The 18,837-nt window shown below is 43.4% G+C and overlaps 3 protein-coding genes across 4 annotated transcripts; all 3 read right to left on the bottom strand.

The window, feature by feature from the left end:
- Positions 1-651: 651 nt before the first annotated feature.
- Positions 652-15,218, bottom strand: LOC119651091 (probable histone-lysine N-methyltransferase set-23). Of its 2 annotated transcripts, none has more exons than XM_038054445.1 (3): positions 15,092-15,218; positions 905-1,675; positions 652-837 (listed from the first exon to the last, which is right to left on the bottom strand). In XM_038054445.1, exons 2-3 carry the CDS (start codon positions 1,662-1,664, stop codon positions 683-685), a joined length of 915 nt encoding a protein of 304 aa, XP_037910373.1. In that variant the 5' UTR covers positions 1,665-1,675; positions 15,092-15,218; the 3' UTR covers positions 652-682. The 2 variants fall into 2 exon arrangements, with proteins under 2 accessions (XP_037910373.1, XP_037910372.1); XM_038054444.1 differs by lacking the exon at positions 15,092-15,218 and adding an exon at positions 7,931-8,559.
- Positions 6,467-7,859, bottom strand: LOC119651089 (retinol dehydrogenase 13-like). Its single transcript, XM_038054442.1, has 2 exons — positions 7,333-7,859; positions 6,467-7,268 (listed from the first exon to the last, which is right to left on the bottom strand). The coding sequence occupies exons 1-2, from the start codon at positions 7,612-7,614 to the stop codon at positions 6,582-6,584; spliced, it is 969 nt and encodes a 322-aa protein (XP_037910370.1). The 5' UTR covers positions 7,615-7,859; the 3' UTR covers positions 6,467-6,581.
- On the bottom strand, positions 13,630-15,034 carry LOC119651090 (retinol dehydrogenase 13-like). Its single transcript, XM_038054443.1, has 3 exons — positions 14,936-15,034; positions 14,514-14,833; positions 13,630-14,449 (listed from the first exon to the last, which is right to left on the bottom strand). The coding sequence occupies exons 2-3, from the start codon at positions 14,784-14,786 to the stop codon at positions 13,763-13,765; spliced, it is 960 nt and encodes a 319-aa protein (XP_037910371.1). The 5' UTR covers positions 14,787-14,833; positions 14,936-15,034; the 3' UTR covers positions 13,630-13,762.
- Positions 15,219-18,837: the final 3,619 nt, after the last annotated feature.

Genomic DNA, 18,837 nt, shown 5'->3' on the forward strand with positions numbered 1-18,837 from the left:
CCTAGTTTAAGGGAAGTTTCACTAAACTGCAATTCAGCCGGTTACTACAGGAGAGTGGCATGTGGGATCTACCGGAAACATTCATTTCAGCCGACCAGTCACAGCCAGACCCGGTTCACCATCTGTCGCACTGATATGTGCACATGGGATGTCCCCTTATTATTATTTTTGTTAAGGGAAAGTCGCACCGCGTCCTTGAAGAACTATTGTGCCCCTTTTACTGGTTATAGTGTACCCGTTGATCATAGTATCTCAAGCAGGCCAGTAACCGTTAGGAACTTTAGTATGTTCCCCACTTCCAGAAGTTTCAGCTTTGCATCTGGTATTAAGTGTTCTCCCAGATGTATCGACCTACTTTGCACAAGTGCTGGACACTGTCCCAGGATGTCCCCTTACAGGACAATACAAATAATGTTCAGGTATCCTTCTGGAGCGCAATTACTGCCAACCAGTCAGTCGTACAACAAGGACTTCTCTGTTTTCTGTTCTGGGTTTCCTTCCCAAAACTACTTCGATTCAGACATCAGAAATGTAAAGGCGTCCAGATGTAGTACCACCTTTGAAATGAAAGATGGTATCTATTCTCATCAAATACCAGATTTCTCACCAAGGGGTGTAGAGATGAGCAGGAACATAATTGAGTCCGTGTGGTAAGATAATCCATCCTTTTAAATATTTATTTTTAAAAATCGAAATTCGGCAAATATTTTTCACAGTTTGCAGATCCACAGCAACAAAAAATGCGATCGTTTTGATTCTCCTGACTCTCCCGCCGACCACCACCGTAATGAAAAGTTAATTCATCTAAACTTGCAATGTCCTTCTTAGCAAATATTCCTAGATAAAAAAAAGCAAAAAAAGGAATATCTTTAAAATAGTATTCTAAAAGTGTAGGAATACGTACCTAAACGTGGAATTGGACCGCCTACCCGTACACTTAATATTTCACAATTGGGATCACAGCTATGGTTAAGATATCGCCCAATATTTCCCTTTTCGGTAGGATCTATAAATGTTTGCAATCTATCTTGACCAGATTCTGTTGGAGTTTCATTGAGACAAATTATATAATTCATTCTATTATTAACTTTATTTCTTGAAAGACGTCTTGCCGCTTCGGATTTCGTCAGAACTTCTCCAGCATATTCACAAATGAAAGCTCCCTTCGGTATCGTCCTAGTGGTGATAAGTCCTTTTTGTTCCATGTTGTTGAGAGTTATGTCGATAATTTCGAGACCTTTACGTGGTCCATATTGAACTAGTCTGTTGCAGCAAGTAGGTGAACAATTGCAATTCTCAGAACATTCATAAATTAGATCTTGGCATGGTCGATTGGAGTTTAGCACTAGTTGCTTCTGACCACTTGAGGTTATCAATATTTTATAGTTTCCACCATGAGAACATACCCTTGGGGAGTCGCATAGAGAATCCGTGCAACTGCAGTTTTGTGTATAGATAGAATTGAACAGTTCCTGTAGGGTTTCGAAATCTTCATCCTCATCTGGCTTTGAGGGTTTATATAAGACGTTTTCCAAAGCATATTCCACAGAAGAGTCTGCATGCTCATAATCATCAGCAATATCAATCACAATTAAGTCATTAACATAACACGCAGATCCTCGTTGAAATACATCAATTGCTTGATCAGCATGCGATGATAGCATTTTTAAATAGTCTGAAATGGAAAAAGATACACTTTTCTAAAAAACAATTTCAATACTGAGCAAATAAAAATGAAGAAAATAATCCATTCTTTCACCAGCTTGAAAAGGCACTTTTTTAAATGATGAGCGAAACTAATATGAAAATCTACGCTTAACCCCGATTGTATTCACATAATAACTGGAAAAATAAACGTAAAAATCAGTCCAAAACCTAATTAAAAGGGTATGAATGATGAGTAAATGAATTGCCTGGGAAGACCTATCCATTTATAATCTTCGATCGTCGCTGAAGAAACGCGCTTTACCATTAGGAAAAGTTTGTACATTAAATTTATCTATGATCTTATCGCAATGGTCACATAAGATACACCCTCCCTCCGACAGGGGTCTACTTATATGACAAAAGTCGTAGTAATCTAAATGTACGGTCCTCTATGGATTGATTTGGAAACCGTGATCCCACCGGAACTTGCTTATGCTGAGCATATACTCAACATTCATACCAGGGAAGCGAGGTCTATCTAAAGCTTTTGCAACAATGAAGTGGTACACTTCGCGGCATGTGCATTATTTCATTCACTTGTAGGCAGTATAGTTATTTTTCTTTCTGTTGAGCTTCTTCCGGATCTGCAATAACCTCCCTTCAAATTCCCATTTCCCATCGCAACATCATAAAACACAAACCCTTCTGACCTCTTAAACTTCCGGGAACCCTAGAATCCATTTAAATATTTCTAATTTTATAATAATTTTTTATATAATCCAAACTACTCGTTAACGTCGTCTTTTTGTTGTTACTTTCCACATGCATTGCAAATGAATTTCTAACGTTTCTTTCCGGATAAGGTGAATGATATGCATACAAATGCAAAATCAGAATGCTGGAATATTGCGGGGATTTTTATTGTTGAGCAGAGGCTGTTTCTGTGAAGGACGGTTCGATGCAAAGCTTTTATTGTTGCCCCAGCTGATGATGAATTCCGGGTTCATGGTCTGAACCAAAAATTAGCGGAACATTTAGCAGTTGATCGGGGTTGGACCGATAAATCATGTAACTGCAGAAAGAAGTACAATTCTGGAGGTGAACAAAGATGGCAAGCAAGTTTCTTGGTGCTTTAGAGGAGCCATCTTGAAAATGGAAAATAAACAGAAGATTACATGTATGTAGATTCTTTTTAATTTTATCATAATAATAATGCATGGCACGATGATATAATTGAATCTAGGCCTTGAAGTGTGTTACAGCACATCATTCAAGTCTATAACGGTACACTACAGGACTACAATACCCCGCAGGAGGCAATGTGGTCAGCATTGCACCCGCCAGATTTAACTCAGGTATTTATTCACAGCTGATTCGACTGGTACTCGACATCCAGACACGCTGCAAATTCTTGTGCCACCAATAAAATTTGAAACGCGTCCTTCCATGTGATAAAACAGAGGATCATCGACGCGACGTGGAATACAGAAAGAATAAAATAAACGCTGAACAAGAACAAGATCATAATGTGATTGCGACGACAGTATATATATGATGGTCAAAGGTAGTATAGGTCCCAGGGCGAAAAGTGGATTGGTACCCACGATGGACCATAAAACCTGGGAAACGCCTGCTGAACCAACACCAGCAGCTCAACTGCCAAACCCTATCTCCACCTCCAAATGGTGAGCAGCTAGCCGATATCCTGTCCCAATGCAAGGCTGATGTAACAGCGTCGGACAGGGACCGGTTTCCTGGAGAAGAGTTGCTACACCATATATTATAGCGACCATCCAGTAAGCCATTCTTAGTCAGCCAAAAAAAGGAACCTACTCTTATCGGCTTTGAAAACATAAGCGAACGGCTATGCACTCTGGGCTTGCGAGGCAAATTTAGAAGCATAGGCCTCATTAACGTTCACGCCCAACAGAGGCGACTGCAGAGTCGGAGAAGGATGCCTTTGGCGGGGCAGTAGAACGAACCCTCGAAGCCTATCCCAGATATGATATCAAAATTATACTTGGAGATTTTAACAGCCAAGTAGGGACTGAGCCTATCTCGTTGACGAGGTGCTCCGAACTCGAATAACAACACCGCCCAGAATCTCCTCTGACAATCAGGTGAGAGTTAACACTGAGACCATCCAGAACACAGCGCTCCGCAACACCTATAAGAGGGAAATGAATGCCGCAATAACCGCAGTCAACAGAGATCCTGGAGAAGAAGCATCAGCAAACGATCATCACAATCACCTGAAGAACGTTATCATAAATACGGCCACAAACATACTTGGCCCCAGCCGCAAAAAGAGTCGGAACGGCTGGTTTGTAGATGAATGTAAGTTAGCAAGGGAACGGAAAAATGCTGTATACCGAGTAATGTTGCATTCTCAAAAAACGCGGGCACGCGCGGAAACTTATCAAGAAATTCGGCGAGCGGAGAAGCGACTTCGCAGACGGAAAAAAGAAGTCTGGGAGAACCAAAAGGTCTGTCAACTCGAGAAGTACAGGGTAGTGTGGGACAGCGAATCAACACCTGGCAACTGGCAAAGAGGAATTTGAAATAATAATTTTCTTTTTTTCTCTCTGCGGCAAGCGATGGAAGATCTGTTGGAAAATGGACAACAGTTGCACCATCTATTCATCGACTTTAAAGCCGCCTATGATAGCATAGCCAGGGTAAAACTGTACACGGCCATGAGAGAATTCGGTATCCAAACGAAATTGATAAGACTGACTAGGCTGACCCTGACCAATGTGCGAGGCCAGATAAAAGCAGCAGGATCACTCTCAAGACCATTTAACATCAACAACGGTCTACGACAAGGGGATGCCCTATCATGCGTCCTCTTTAACCTGGCCCTCGAGAAAGTGATCCGTGATGCTGAGGTAAATGCAAGAAGTACGATCCTCTTTAAGTCCAACCAACTATTGGCCTATGCTGACGGTATCGACATCATCTGAAGAACCACCTAAAACGTACAAATTGCGTATATCCCAGATCGAGCAGGCGGCGCGAGATCTTGGGCTGCATATAAATGAAGGCAAAACAAAATATATGGTGGCAACGGCAGCACCGAAAACCAACCAACCAACAACATTAAATCGCACTGTTCAAACGGGAAGAATAAAGATAGGAGACTACAACTTTGAGACCGTTGATAATTTCTCCTATCTATGGTCGAAAATCACAACCGATAACAGCTACGATGATGGAATCCGCGCACGGTTGTTGTCAGCCAACGGAGCCTATTTCAGCTTACAAAAACTGTTCCGCTCAAAACGTCTCACTATAGAGTCAAAGCTCTTATTGCACAAGACAATGATCTTGCCAGTTCTCATGTATTCCTCGGAGACTTGGGTTCTTAGCAAGAAGAATTGCGAACTCTTGGCCGCGTTCGAGAGAAAAGGATGAACGATTCCGTAGCCTACATAACGACGAAATCTATGAGCGATGCCATGACCATCCGGTTGTGGATAAAATCCGGCTCAATAGGTTACAGTGGAGCGGGTCACTTAATACGTATGAATGAGGATGATCCAGCCCGGAAAGTCTATAAGGGCAATATCTATGGGAGAAATAGAAGACGAGACAGACCCTGCCTGAGATGGAGCGATGGCGTAAGTCAGGACGCCAGACAGCTTTTAGGGATATCGAATTGGTGGACCTCGGCGCAAAACCGGGACGTCTGGAGTTCCTTATTAAGACAGGCCTAGACCGGATACCGGTTTATGATGATGATGTCTTTTCTTTTTCGCTAGTGTAGATATATTTATTTTTGCAAATTCCGATATTCCGGGAACCACTTGTTCCCTTCATCAGTGCTAACAAATGGGACATGGCATAGGCCACACGCAAGCTGAACTTCACGAGAAAATTTGCTGGTAACTTTCCAACCAGGGCAGAGTGGTAGACCGGCGGCGTGACACAGTATTCTCCAGCCACGGGTCAAATATGGACTGTGGAGTTGGTCCCAGAATTTTCTCGAATACATACAAATGTCATATGGTCTCCCAAGTTTCGCCAGTTTATTCCGAGTGGAAGCACTGATGATACTCAAAGCCTGTCGATGTCTGGGCATGATCCGATCCCCAAGCGTAATGTAGCCATTTTGGCCAACAGCCAAGCAGACATTAAAAGCTTGTACTCAGCGATGATATCCTGTAGGCTGGTGAGCAGTGCAGAAACACGCTGAATAGTCTGGGCGGCACGCTCAAAGCCACCCTCCTCTGGGTTCCCAGTCAAAGCAACATAGTGGGGAATGAACGGGCTGACGGATTGGAAAGGTGAGGCTCAGCTCTTGGCAGTCCTTCGGCAGGAACAATCGATATCACGTTAGCGGCTGTCAAGGACGAAATCTACTTAAACTACTTAGCACCCGGACTAGGTTGTTCAATAGGTTTTGCGGTTCGATAAGAGAGCGTTGCTACTAGCCTAAAGTTTTGTTATGTTGGTACACTCTTCATATGAACATATGTAAAGTTTCATTTGAATCTGTAGATTCATTCTTTGTTTACAATCCATTTAGTATCGATCTGTTTTACAAAGGAAAAAATCAAGGCTTAAAAGATTTGAGCGAATGTGGAAAGTGTATAAGGACTCTTCGCTTTCAGTTAGTGCAGTAGAAAGATAACAGCAAATACTTTCGAATAATTTCAGTGTATTCTGTGCATTTGCATAGCAGCAAGTTTCTACTTGATTCAGATGCAGAGTTAAAAATGCAACCGTTTAACCTATGCCTGTGGCTAATTTCTTTTTCGATCCGCAGTAGAGACAGATGACGAATGTGAGGGAGGAATCAGAATTAATTAGAAACCAATTTGAAAATACTAAAATTTATTAAAATTTTCATTCTGAATTCTGATGCATAAGTTCCCACTTCAATCGTTTGTTCAAAGCTTTGATGTCCTCCACCAATGCTCTTCCGCGGCAGCTTACTTCAGCTCACACATCTTCAAGCTCTCTTCCCACAATCTCTCGCCTATTTCTTCCTGGAAATTGTGCTTTGATTTGGTCATCTCTAAATTGTTGATTAAGTAACCCGTGAATGGATTCTTTTTTTCGTCCTTCTTATTATCAGTAGCCGCGTGAATTATATTTTGGGCACCTTGTTCCGCTGAGCGCATTATAAAGAAAATCACTGGTGACATGGCGGCAAGCTGATACCATTTGAAAGTGTGATTTGTGACCAAATCTGTGTAGCAGAAACCAGGGCAAAGTATGTGCACATCAAAACCCTTTTTATACAATTCGCGAGCAAAGTAGAAGTTCATTAGCTTCGAATCGGAATACAAAGGGTTCACGTATTTACTTTGGCGGCTATCATCGCACTTTCCGAGTTTTTCGAAATCAATGACGCCTTCCTGATGGAGAAGGGACGAGACGACAACAATGCGACTGTTGTTCTGCCTAATGTTGTCTTCGAGCAGTTTGAATAATAGGAAGTGTCCCAAATGGTTGACACCGAAGTGAACTTCGTAATTTTCTTTGGTGAATTGCTTCGACTTAACACTAACTCCCGCGTTGTTGATAAGGCAATCAAATTGCGGGAAATGCGTTTTTATTTGTGATGCACATTCGCGAATCGATGCGAAGGATCCTAAATCCAATTGCAAGGCAACCTGGAACAGGATCAATCATTGAATGGGACAATTCAAGGAACGTTTCCGATTTGCAATTACTCACCAAACGTCCCTCGCTTGTTTCGGCCTGGATCTTCTCGATGGCTTGATTTGCTCGGTCCATACTCCTGCAGCAAATGACAACGGTAGCACCCCTTTTGGCTAAAGCCCGAGCGGTCTGGAAACCAAGACCAGAATTTGCCCCCGTGATAATGTATATTTTGTCCTTCAGGGAATACTTGTTCCTAACCCAACCCCATGTATACTCGCGATACTTTCGTATTAAATACAACGCACCGACTATGCCGGCTACCCCGGCCGGAGTCAGAAGATACTCTAAAACCATTTTCACTTAAATCCGGAAGTGCTACGCACCAAGTTAAAATCCTTCTTTTCAGCTTGAGAAACAATTGACTCTCCACAGTACACTTTGGCGAAATAATTGTCTTTAACCTTGATGAAATTTATTTCAAAGCATGAGACCAAAATTACACACTCATCTAAGATCTAAGATTTCAGATCTAAAAACGAATTATCACTGTAGGGTGATACCAACGACCTAGCACCCACAACACACAACATAAACAGATGATGTAGCATTGGCTGAATATGCTATGCGCGAACTGTCAAGTGATTGAAGCAATTATGTGGATTTCACCTACCTCACCAGAATTCCTTAAGAAAGTATTTTTTATTGCGCGCGTACTTAACGAATGCAAATCTCTAAGAAAGGCTAACTAAATTTGGAATGGTAACTTTTGGATTGGCAGTTGCTCACTATCAGCTGAATATAATGTTCGTGTTCTACAGTCGCAGTATAAAAAAGTGAACCTTATTTGGGTTTCAGAACAATATTAACCTTCAAACCCCGATGATAGTAGATTTTTACCACCAACTCGATTATCCATTAACTGTGGTTTTCCAACACATTTTCAGCCAATTATTCCTAAACTAAATCAATATGGATAAGGTTTGTCCATGGTCGAAATCACGTATATTTCTCACGCCGATATTTGAAAGTTAGCTGTAACTAACGAGAAAGTGATTATGTTCAATTCTGCGATAAGTTCAAACACCCTAGATTTCGCCAAAATTATGATCGCAATGAAGGTTCGGGGCAAACTGTTGGAGCTGAACCACCAAAATATTTCGTTCTTTTCCAGTTTTCGGATGCCCAACATGGAGGCCTTTCGTACATAATTACAAACTTCGTTGGGAGATAGTGATTACTCCGTGCTGAGTATTCAGTTGGAACTCCCCTCGGACACCACCTTGTCGTGGTGGGGGAGCCCCTTAGTGACTTTGACACCAGATTCATGTTCCCCCACGGAGAAATCTGTGGAAGACAAACTCTCCACTCCAGTGGAAAACCTGCACCTGTTGTACAGCGTGGTCAACCAGAAAGGATAGTGCATTAACTCCCTGAATGAGAGGAACTGGAAACCTGACTACGACCGTCCTGTCGGTGACAATGTTGCCTAACTCTTTCACAGACTGCGAGAGGAAGGCACGGCAGAAGAAAACTTCAACAGCAAAGGAGAAAGGACTACAGGTTCGCCTGTCAGAATATTTTCCTCCGCCTCTACCAGGAAAATCGGAAGGAAGTGGAGCTGGCGATTTGGAAGCAACTGGTCTAATTCCAGTATGTGGAAACAGATTCATACAAGCCGGACACCGGGAACCTGGGAGGGCTCCCAGCCGACAACAACGAAAGGCACTGTGAAAGAGGGCGAAGTTTCTTGAAATTAAGACATGGGCGTTGCTACGCCACCAAGTGTAGCAATATCGGCGGAAGATGTATACAAGCTAGTAATCCCGATGAGATCCGCACTGAACGAACTTATGTCTACAATCATAAGATTTAATCAAATTAACCTGCAGCAGGTCAAAGTCTATCTACTGGCAGCAAGGCTGGCAAAGTTACGGGACTGTCCTTATATATTTCTGGTTCAAAAACCATAAGTTCATTTTAACAAAATCTTTGGTATTGAATCAGTCAAGGAAACTAGAATCTTCTTCGATGTGAGATCCTCGAGACCGAGGGCCTACGTTCTGATGTCAAACAACATTCGAACTAAATTTTGAATGTTGTTAACCCTGCTTTCCCACATTTAGTTGAGTCGAGGACGCCGCGTCGCCGGTAACGAATTTGAAAAAAAAAACCCTACTGTAACGACGGCAGACCACACCCCCAAATGCCCGTACGACAGAGAAAATAGCCACCGACGCACTCCGAAGCGGACGCCTGAAGGGCAGACCAAAATAAATAAAAACTCGCCAAGAGAGCGGAACTCCGATTTTTAAAAGAAGGAAGAAATAAATAGCACAAAACTCCTTCTGAAATTTCTCCGCGGCGGCTTGCAGTGACAGCGTTTTTCCTTTTTTGAGGCGGGGGACTCCTGAGCGTGCGGTTGATCCTTGACGGCGACTCCGGCTGCCTACGGCGACGTAGACGTAGAAGTCAACTTCCGCTTCTTAGAGGCTGGCGGTTCAACGGTCTGATGAATGATTTCAGCACTTCCAGTCAGCGCTGATAGGGGACGTCCTCGGAAGAATTCAACTACGAGGCGGTCACGTCTCCGAAATTAGCGCTGCGCCTCGTTCCTTCTGGGGCACGGTTTAGCCACCATACGCCGTCATCGCAACGAGCGGCACACTGTTGTTAAAGTTGAGCTCGTAGCAATAATCACGGAAGCGCAGTTCGGTTTCTTCGTGTATTATAACTTCGGGATGTTCTTGAATTTGCACTGGACTTTGGAATCCAAAAAATACTTGGGAAATGCAGCAGTCGCGGAAATTCACTTGTATCTTCCTCCACTTCACGGCACGAGCGATCGATCCGAGAATTCCGTTTTCCGCCGGTGGTGGTTGGTGATTCTTGCTTTGTTGCACAGAAAGTTCTGAACAACACTTTACTGCATACGTGCCTTAACAGTCGAAAAATTTCAGAACTTTTAATAATTAGTTTAGCTCGTATGAAATTTACATGTCAGCTTTCTTTTTTCTTAACTTCAATTATTATTTTTTTTACACTTGATTTCAAAGCCTACTCCGCCACAGAGAACATCGGTGGAGGCATTTGTCAGTCGAATTATCAACAATCGAAATAAATTTCGAATGCTGCTAACCCTGCTGCGCCGCATCTTCGCGGGCTACTGCTCGAAAAGGGCGAGCGGATAGCAGGTCGTCAGGACAACCTACGGACCGAAGCATTTGTTGATACCATCGCAAATTCGACGAAAAAGCTACCAGATGTACGATCCCGTGTAAATTCGCGCCTACCTCAAAAAACTAGGTCCGCTCTAAGCAGGCGCAGTTATCTCATAGATACTGGTACGGAGGTTTCGGTTCTTCCCGTACCCCGGCACCATCGGCTATTCCCTCAATCGTTAAAACTGGCGGCAGTAAATTCCTCGCGCATTAACACCTACGGATACAGGCAGATGGACGTGAGTCTTGGCTTGCCTAGGACGTTCCCCATTTTAGGCGCAGACTTCTTATGTCACTATGGGTTGCTAGCGGACTTGCAGAACAGGTCCCTTATAGACTCCACAACCAACCTCAATTCGTCAGGCCGTCAGGGTATCTCCAAACCTTCAGACAGCTGTTGGTCTTCCCCACTCCATATGATCCCTAAGCCAATGGCGAATGGCGCGAATGGGCTAAACGCACAGACTGTTTCTGACCGATATCCCATTCCACTCATCCACGACTTTGCACATCATCTCGCAAGCTGCCGCATTTTTTCGACCTTGGATTTAACCAAGGCGTATCACCAAATCACCCTTTGGACTCCTCGAGTGCACGTGGATGGCTTTCGGGTTGTGCAATGTAGCGTAAACCTTTCAAAGGTTCATCCATTCGGTCTTGCGAAACCTCGACTTCTGTTTCATGTATTTGGATGATGTTTTGGTCGCTTTTTCCTCAGAGTCTGAGCATTCAGCCCATTTCGAATGCATTTTTCAACGTCTCCTTGAGGCCGGTTTAGTCCTAAACGTTCATAAATGCAAGTTGCTCCAGACACAGGTGAGATTCCTCGGCCGCTCCATTTCTCCTGACGGAATACAGCCCGACCCAGACAAGGTGCAAGCGATCACAAGCTTCCCGCGTCCGAAAACTGTGAAGGATTTGCGGAGGTTCTTGGACATGCTAAACTTCTATCGTTATTTCCTGCCCAAGGCCGCCCAACGCTAGTTTGTTTTGAACGCGTACTTGTCTGGCCCCAAACAAAATACACACGAGAGATTGTGTGAGGGCTGTCCACCCGTTTGACAAATCCCGACAACAACGGGCTGATGCTACACTCTTGGCAATTCCTCAACAAGATGCACCCCTAGCCGTTTTCGTTGATGCCTCTGACATCGCAATAGGTGCTGTTCTTCACCAAAAGGTGAACCAAGTCTGGCAGCCATTGAGCTTTTTCTCTAAACAATTGAACGCTCGCCGCGTACTTGAGCATTAAGTACTTCCGCTTCTCCCTAGAAAGCAGCCCATTTACAGTGTCCACGGACCATAAGCCTCTCACATATGCTTTGAAACAAAAGCCCGACAAAGCGTCCCCTCGTCAGCTTCGACATCTGAGTTTTATAAACCAGTTCACGTCCGACATACAGCACGTGTCCGGCAAAGGCAACATATTTGTTGACGCTTTGTCACGTGTCTCCGATGTAAACATCCCCGCTTCACTCGACTTCTAGGCTATCGCCAAGGCGCAGGATGATGACGCAGTTTTTCAGAGCCTCAAATCCAACCCCAAATACAAATTTCGGGAGTTGCCCATCCTCGGCTCGAACCTCTCTCTCTGCTACAAAGACTCGGCAAAGGGAACCCGATTTTACGCTATACATTCCGGCCACCTTTCGTAAGGAAGTATTCCATGCGGTTCACGACTTAGCGCATCCAGGCACCAGGACGACAAATCGGCTAGTCACCGAAAAATACTTCTGGCCCTCCATGAATAAGGACGTCAACTCCTGTGCCAGAGAGTGCATCGCATACCAGAAGTGTATCGTCACCAGGCATGTAAGAAAAGAAGTGGGCTCATTCCCCCGCACTACCAAGCGATTCCCCACTATACACGACATGGTAGGCCCTTTGCGAGACTCGTGCAGTTTCAAGTATTGCCTCACAATCATCGACAGATATAAGCGGTAGCCAGAGACAATACCTCTGAAAGACATTACGGCGCAATCTTGTGCAGAAGCTCCCTTTGGTGTCCCTACAGTGATCATCAATGCAATTTGAGTCCACCCTTTCCTCGAAGTTAGTCAACTCCTTGAATTCAAACGCCAGCGGACTACTACATACCACCCGCAATCCAATGTGATGCTAGAGCGTTGGCACCGGACGCTGAAAATCGCCATTACGGCTCGCGACGATCCGTCCTTGGCTCAAATCTTGCCTTTCGTCCTACTTGGCCTCCGAGGAATCCTCCGAGAGGAGTTTGCTACCAGCCCCGCAGAGCTGGTATACGTCGAGAACCCAAGACTCCCAAATGATCCGGTCTTCGACAAGAGATCGGGTCTCACAGATTCGGGATTGCTGTGCCTGCTGAGAGACAATCTCCACCGCCTCAAAACTACACCTCCCACCCGACACACATCCGCACCTGTCTGCGCTCCCAAGGAGCTGAAGACGTGCACGCATAGATGCTGTCCAGAAACCGCTGCAACCTCCATACGGAGGCCACTACCGTGTTCTCAAGCGGGCAGAGCATTTCTTCCAGCTCGACATTGGGGGACACAAAAAGGCCTTATCATTATCCAGGCTGAAACATGTTTGCACCCCAAATCAACATCTCGTTCACTACGCCGAATGATGAAAAACGCAATTCCGGGTTCAATCGCTGAAACCCCTAGATTTCATCGGGGGCGGAGTGATGCAGCCCAGCAGCGAATGTTGTTAATTCGACTGACAGATACCACCACCGGTGTTCTCCGTGGCAGAGTAGGCTTTGAAATCTGATTTAAAAAAATTGTAAAAAAAATTATTGAAGTTGAGTTAGTTCACAACCGCTCACGAGTTGCTAGTGTTTTCTTTACCAAAACTTGCCACATTCATGTTATGTGTAATTTTACAATTGAATTTGAAGTTGCAAACTCCGGACGGCGAAGATCCTTTTAATTTAGTCAAAAAGATGTACACTTTAAGTGTATTGCAAAATAATTAAAAGTGTAGCCTCAAATCTAGATCAAATTCGGAGAATACTCTAGACATCTAAACCACCATTCTTCCACATTCATGATTGGTAATCGCTTAAGAACATTTCTTTTCTTTTTCTCACGAAATCGCCACCATTTACCCACCGTTTCGGAAATTGCGTAATTTTTACTTAGAGAGAAATTGACGAATCAAAATCAAATTGACAAATACTAAAATTTATTAAAATGTTCATTCTAAAAACTAATGGATAAGTTCCCATTTCACTTGTTCAAAGCTGAGGTCCTTCACCAGTGCTGTAGACAAATAACGCATGTTGACTCTTCCGCGGCAGATTATTTCAGCTCACACATCTTCAAACTCTCCTCCCACAATCTTTCCCCTACTTCTTCTTGGAAACTGTGCTTTGATTTAGTCATCTCTAAATTCCTGATGTAGTAACCCGAAAATGGATTCTTTTTCTCATCATTGTTATTATCAGTCGCAGCATGAATTATATTTTGGGCACCTTGTTCCGCCGAGCGCATTGCAAAGAAAATCACTGGTGACATGGCCGCAATCTGATACCATTTGAAGGTGTGATCCCTGAACAAATCTGTGTAGCAGAAACCAGGGCAAAGTACATGCACATCGAAACCCTTTTTGTACAATTCGCGAGCAAAATAAAAATTCATTAGCTTTGAGTCAGAATACAAAGGGTTCATGCGTTTATTTTGGCGATCATCATCGCACTTTCCGAGTTTTTCGAAATCGATGATACCCCGCTGGTGAAGAAGGGATGAGACAACAACAATGCGACTGTTGTTCTGCCTAATGTTGTCTTCAAGCAGTTTGAATAATAGGAAGTGTCCCAAATGGTTGACACCGAAGTGAACTTCGTAATTTTCTTTGGTGAATTGCTTCGACTTAACACTAACTCCCGCGTTGTTGATAAGGCAATCAAAGTGCGGGAAATGCGTTTTTATCTGTGAAGCACACTCGCGAATCGATGCGAAGGATCCTAAATCCAATTGCAAGGCAACCTGGAATAGGATCAATCATTGAATGGGACAATTCAAGGAACGTTTCCGATTTGCAATTACTCACCATACGTCCCTCGCTTGTTTCAGCCTGGATCTTCTCAATGGCTTCATTTGCCCGTTCCACACTCCTGCAGCAAATGACAACGGTAGCGCCCCTTTTGGCTAAAGCCCGAGCGGTCTGGAAACCAAGACCAGTATTTGCCCCCGTGATAATATATATTTTGTCCTTCAGAGAATACTTGTTCCTAACCCAACCCCATGTATACTCGCGATACTTTCGTATTAAATACAACGCACCGGCTATGCCGGCCGGAATCAGAAAATACGCAAAAACCATTTTCACTCAAACCCGGAAATACTACGCACCAAGTTAAAATCCTCCACCTGAGAAATAATTGAAAATCCACAGTAAACTTTTGTCCAAATAATTGTCTCCGACCTTGGTGAAATTTATTGCAAAACATGAGACTAAAATTGCACACTCACCCGTAAAAAATCTAAAAACAAATTATCACTGTAGGGTGATATCAACGACCGAGTGCCCACTACAAACAACAAACATAAACAGCTGATGTAGCATTGGCTGAATATGCTATGCACGAACTGTCAAGTGATTGGAGCAATTATGTGGATTTCACCTACCTGACCAGAATTCCTTAAGAAAATATTTTTATTGCGCGCGTCCTTAACGAATACAAAGTAAATTCTCTAGAAAGGCCAACTACATTTGGAATGTTAACTTTTGGAATGACAGTTGCTTACTTTCAGCTGAATATAATGTTCGTGTTCTATAGTCGCGGTATAAAAAAGTGAACCTTATTCTAGTTTCAGAAGACCCTCAAACCCCGATGATAGCAAATTTTTACCACCAACTCGATTATCCATTAACTGTGGTTTTTCGGCAGATTTTTAACCAATTGTTCCTAAAATAAATCAATATAGACAATCTATGTCCACAAACACATGAAGATGGAAAAAAAGATTCTAACTTTCCAACTGGCAAAAAGTCATAGACTTCGAATCGATCCAATCGAGTCCAATTAGAAATCAGGTGTGGCCAAAGCACGGATTTTGGAGGCCCCACCAGATGCATATTCCCCCACGAGGAAATCTGTGGAAGATAGGCTCTCCATTTCAGTGGAAAACCCGCACCCGGTGTCTACGGCGTGGTCAGCCAGAAAGGACAGTACAGCAACTTCCTTAATGAGGGGAACTGGAAACCTGACTACGGCCGGCCTCTCCGTGACATCGTTGCCTAACTCTTCCAAAAAAAAAAAATAGGAGAGGAAGGCTCGGCAGAAGAAAAATTCAGCCGCAAAGAGAAGGGACGACAAGCAACTGGTCTAATTACGGTATGTGGAAATCAATCCACCCAGCCCAGACACTGTGAACTTGGAAGTGCTTTCTTAGGGATGAGGACATTGGTGTTGCTACACCACCAAGTGTGGCGATATCAAGAAAAATCGCACGCAAGAAAGTGGAACTTCCGGCGGAAGCTGAAAACAAGCTGGTAACCCCAGTAAGATCTACATTGAACACAGCAGACTTTTCAGTTAGCGGCGGTTTTCATATTATACTACACTTATGCCTATAAACATAACAGTTGGTCATATTCACCTGTAGCATGCCAAAGCCTCTTCCTATTTACTAGCAGCAAGGCTGACAAAGTTGTAGGACTGTCCTTATATATTTCTGGTTTAAGAGCCATGGGTTCGTTTTAACAAAATCTGCGATATTATGTCAGTAAAGGGAACTAGGATCTTCTTCGATGAGAAATCTTTGAAACCGAGGGCCTGCGTTCTGAATCAAAATTGTTAGCGGCAACCATGCTGAGACAATTCTGTTCCCAAGGGCATGTTGCGATCAATGAGGTTAATGGTAAGAGGAGAAACTTGATAGTTACCTCTGCTTCCTTACTCTATGGTTCTTTGTGTCCTCTGTCGACGCAAGAACTAAGGAATCTGGTAATGTATGCAGAATCAAGTGGAACTTTTAATAGATTGTGATGCGAACGCTCAGCATATTTGTTGGAGCAGTAGCAAATTCAATCCTAAAGGAGGGAGGCTGTCTGATTTTATCACTTCAGCGGGTCTGGCGATCCACTCCTTGGGCGATAGTCGATCAATTGGAAACTCTGAATCGCACACTTTTAGAGTGCTTTGAAGAGGCTTGTCCTATTTCCCAAGGCCAACGTGACAAAACGGTTAAACAGAGGAACCGAAAACTGGAAAGGCTCAGGAAAACAACCAGGCAACTTCTAAATCGTACTTCCAAAAGCAAAAAGAATGAAAACTGTTCACACTTTCGGAACTCACAGAGCGAATAAAAGAGGCTTGTAAAACGCTCGAAATGGGACTCCTTGTACAGAGTCCTTAATAAGGATGAGTCAGCCAAATTGGACTCTATTAGAAAAGCGGATGGTACTTTCACGAACTCCAGAGCTGAGTCTATACAGACTCTCTTGGGAGTACACCACTCGGTAGAACATGTCTCAGAAGGGGGGAAGAGAATTTGCGGTTTCTGCAAACCGTTCAACACAAAGGTTTGTAAGAGGAATTGCGAGAACGGCTGTCACCAACGAAAAGGCGTGATGTGCCTTACTATCATTTGAATACAAAGCACCTGACATGGATGGTATCTACCCAGCTATGCTAACGGAATATATAGAGCAACTTCTAAGGGATATTTTTCGAGGATGTCTTGGGGTACGTGTCTTTTTCTTGAAGAAGTATTGTTGGCATTTTGACATAATTGGCTAGCTAGACATATGTTCAGAATAGGAATTTTCCAAGATGATATGTGTCCATCCTATAATGAGAAAGCGGAATACACGGAATATTTTCAAAGTGAATGCCTCGCCTATGCACGCATCAGATATTTTTGGTGCTAATGTGCTATAACTGCAGCGGGTAGCATTACATCCACTAATGGAAATCCTGCGATACATCAACGAAGCCGGCATATTCCGTTAGACGGGGGAATCGAGTACAATGGACCGCTAGAGGATGAGTGCTCAGAGACTTTGCCTCTCCCCCACCTCAAATACACACACATTTGGGTGGAAACGGATGTGCGCACCATGAGGATATGCATTCATTTCTAGGTAGCTTTCGTAATCCAAATAAGTAAAATTTATCTTTTTTATTTTTCAATGTAGATATATATTTCGGGAGCAACTTACCCCCTTCATGAGTACAAAGCTACTAAAAAAGTTTTTAGTAGCTTTGTACTCATGAAAGGGGTAAAAAAAAGTTTTAGTAGCTTTGTACTCATGAAGGGGGTAAGTTGCTCCCAAAATATATGTCTACATTGAAAAATAAAAATCGTAGTTTGGAGGAAACTACTGGCCTATAAAGTTTAGGCTAAACGATATCTAATCTCGTCCTAATCTATCGTCTACCTGCTGAACCCGTTTTTGCCGCAGTTTCAATAATGTGGCGTTTCCCATTGTTCAAACGTTCCTCTGACATGTTTGGATGTTGGTTTTCGGTAAACGCCGAATTCGATTTTTGCTCTGTTATTGATAATGAGTAAATCCATGAAGGGTAGTTGGTGGTTGTATTCGATTTCCATGGTGAATGTAATGCTCTTATGTATTGAATTTGTTGAGTATGTTTTCAAGCTGGTTTCGTTTCCCCTATGGTATTGAAATATCAATTCGTGAACATGAAGCTTTCACTCATACATAGGGCAGCTAACTTCCTCCTTCCTCCGAATTCCTCCCGATAGTGGATGAAGTCGGCCCCGCGTCGCCTACCATTATCCTTCTTACCCCTCTCCTTGTCGAGTACCTCATTGGCAAACTTATCCGTCCACCCTGGCCACCACATAGTGAAAGAGCAACACGGCTTTGTAATCGTAGGTCCACTGCCTCCAACCTGCTTGACTTTACCAACTTTGTCGCTACATGTCTAAATTCACGACAAGAAGTGCATACAATTTACGCTGATTTCGCTAAAGAATTCGACACTGTAAATTACAAGATACTTCCATCCAAACTCTTGTCTCTAAGCTTTCGCATACCACTTGTTTTATGGCTTTCCTCTTACCTTTCCAACCGATTCTGCCGCGTCTCTTTTCACAGCTGCACTTCTGCTCCTTCTCTCCCTCCTCTGGTATCCCACAGGATCTGTTCTGGACCCTTTGTTACTTTTAATATTTATTAACAACCTCCCCACTCCTTACTTTTCCCTGTTTGCTCTAAGCAGACGGCCTTAAGCTGTTTTCCGCTACATCGTCGTCTATAGACTGTGTTTCTCTTCAATCTAACCTAGACACTCTGGTTTGTTGATGCTCGACTTATGGAAAGTGTCACTCTATGTGCTACTCCCTAAAATCCTAACCCACTTCTTTCTCCTACTCTCTTCACGGACATTCCTTATCCTGCT

This window comes from Hermetia illucens, chromosome 3 (genome assembly GCF_905115235.1).
Source record: "Hermetia illucens chromosome 3, iHerIll2.2.curated.20191125, whole genome shotgun sequence".
Taxonomy (NCBI): Eukaryota; Metazoa; Arthropoda; class Insecta; order Diptera; family Stratiomyidae; genus Hermetia; species Hermetia illucens.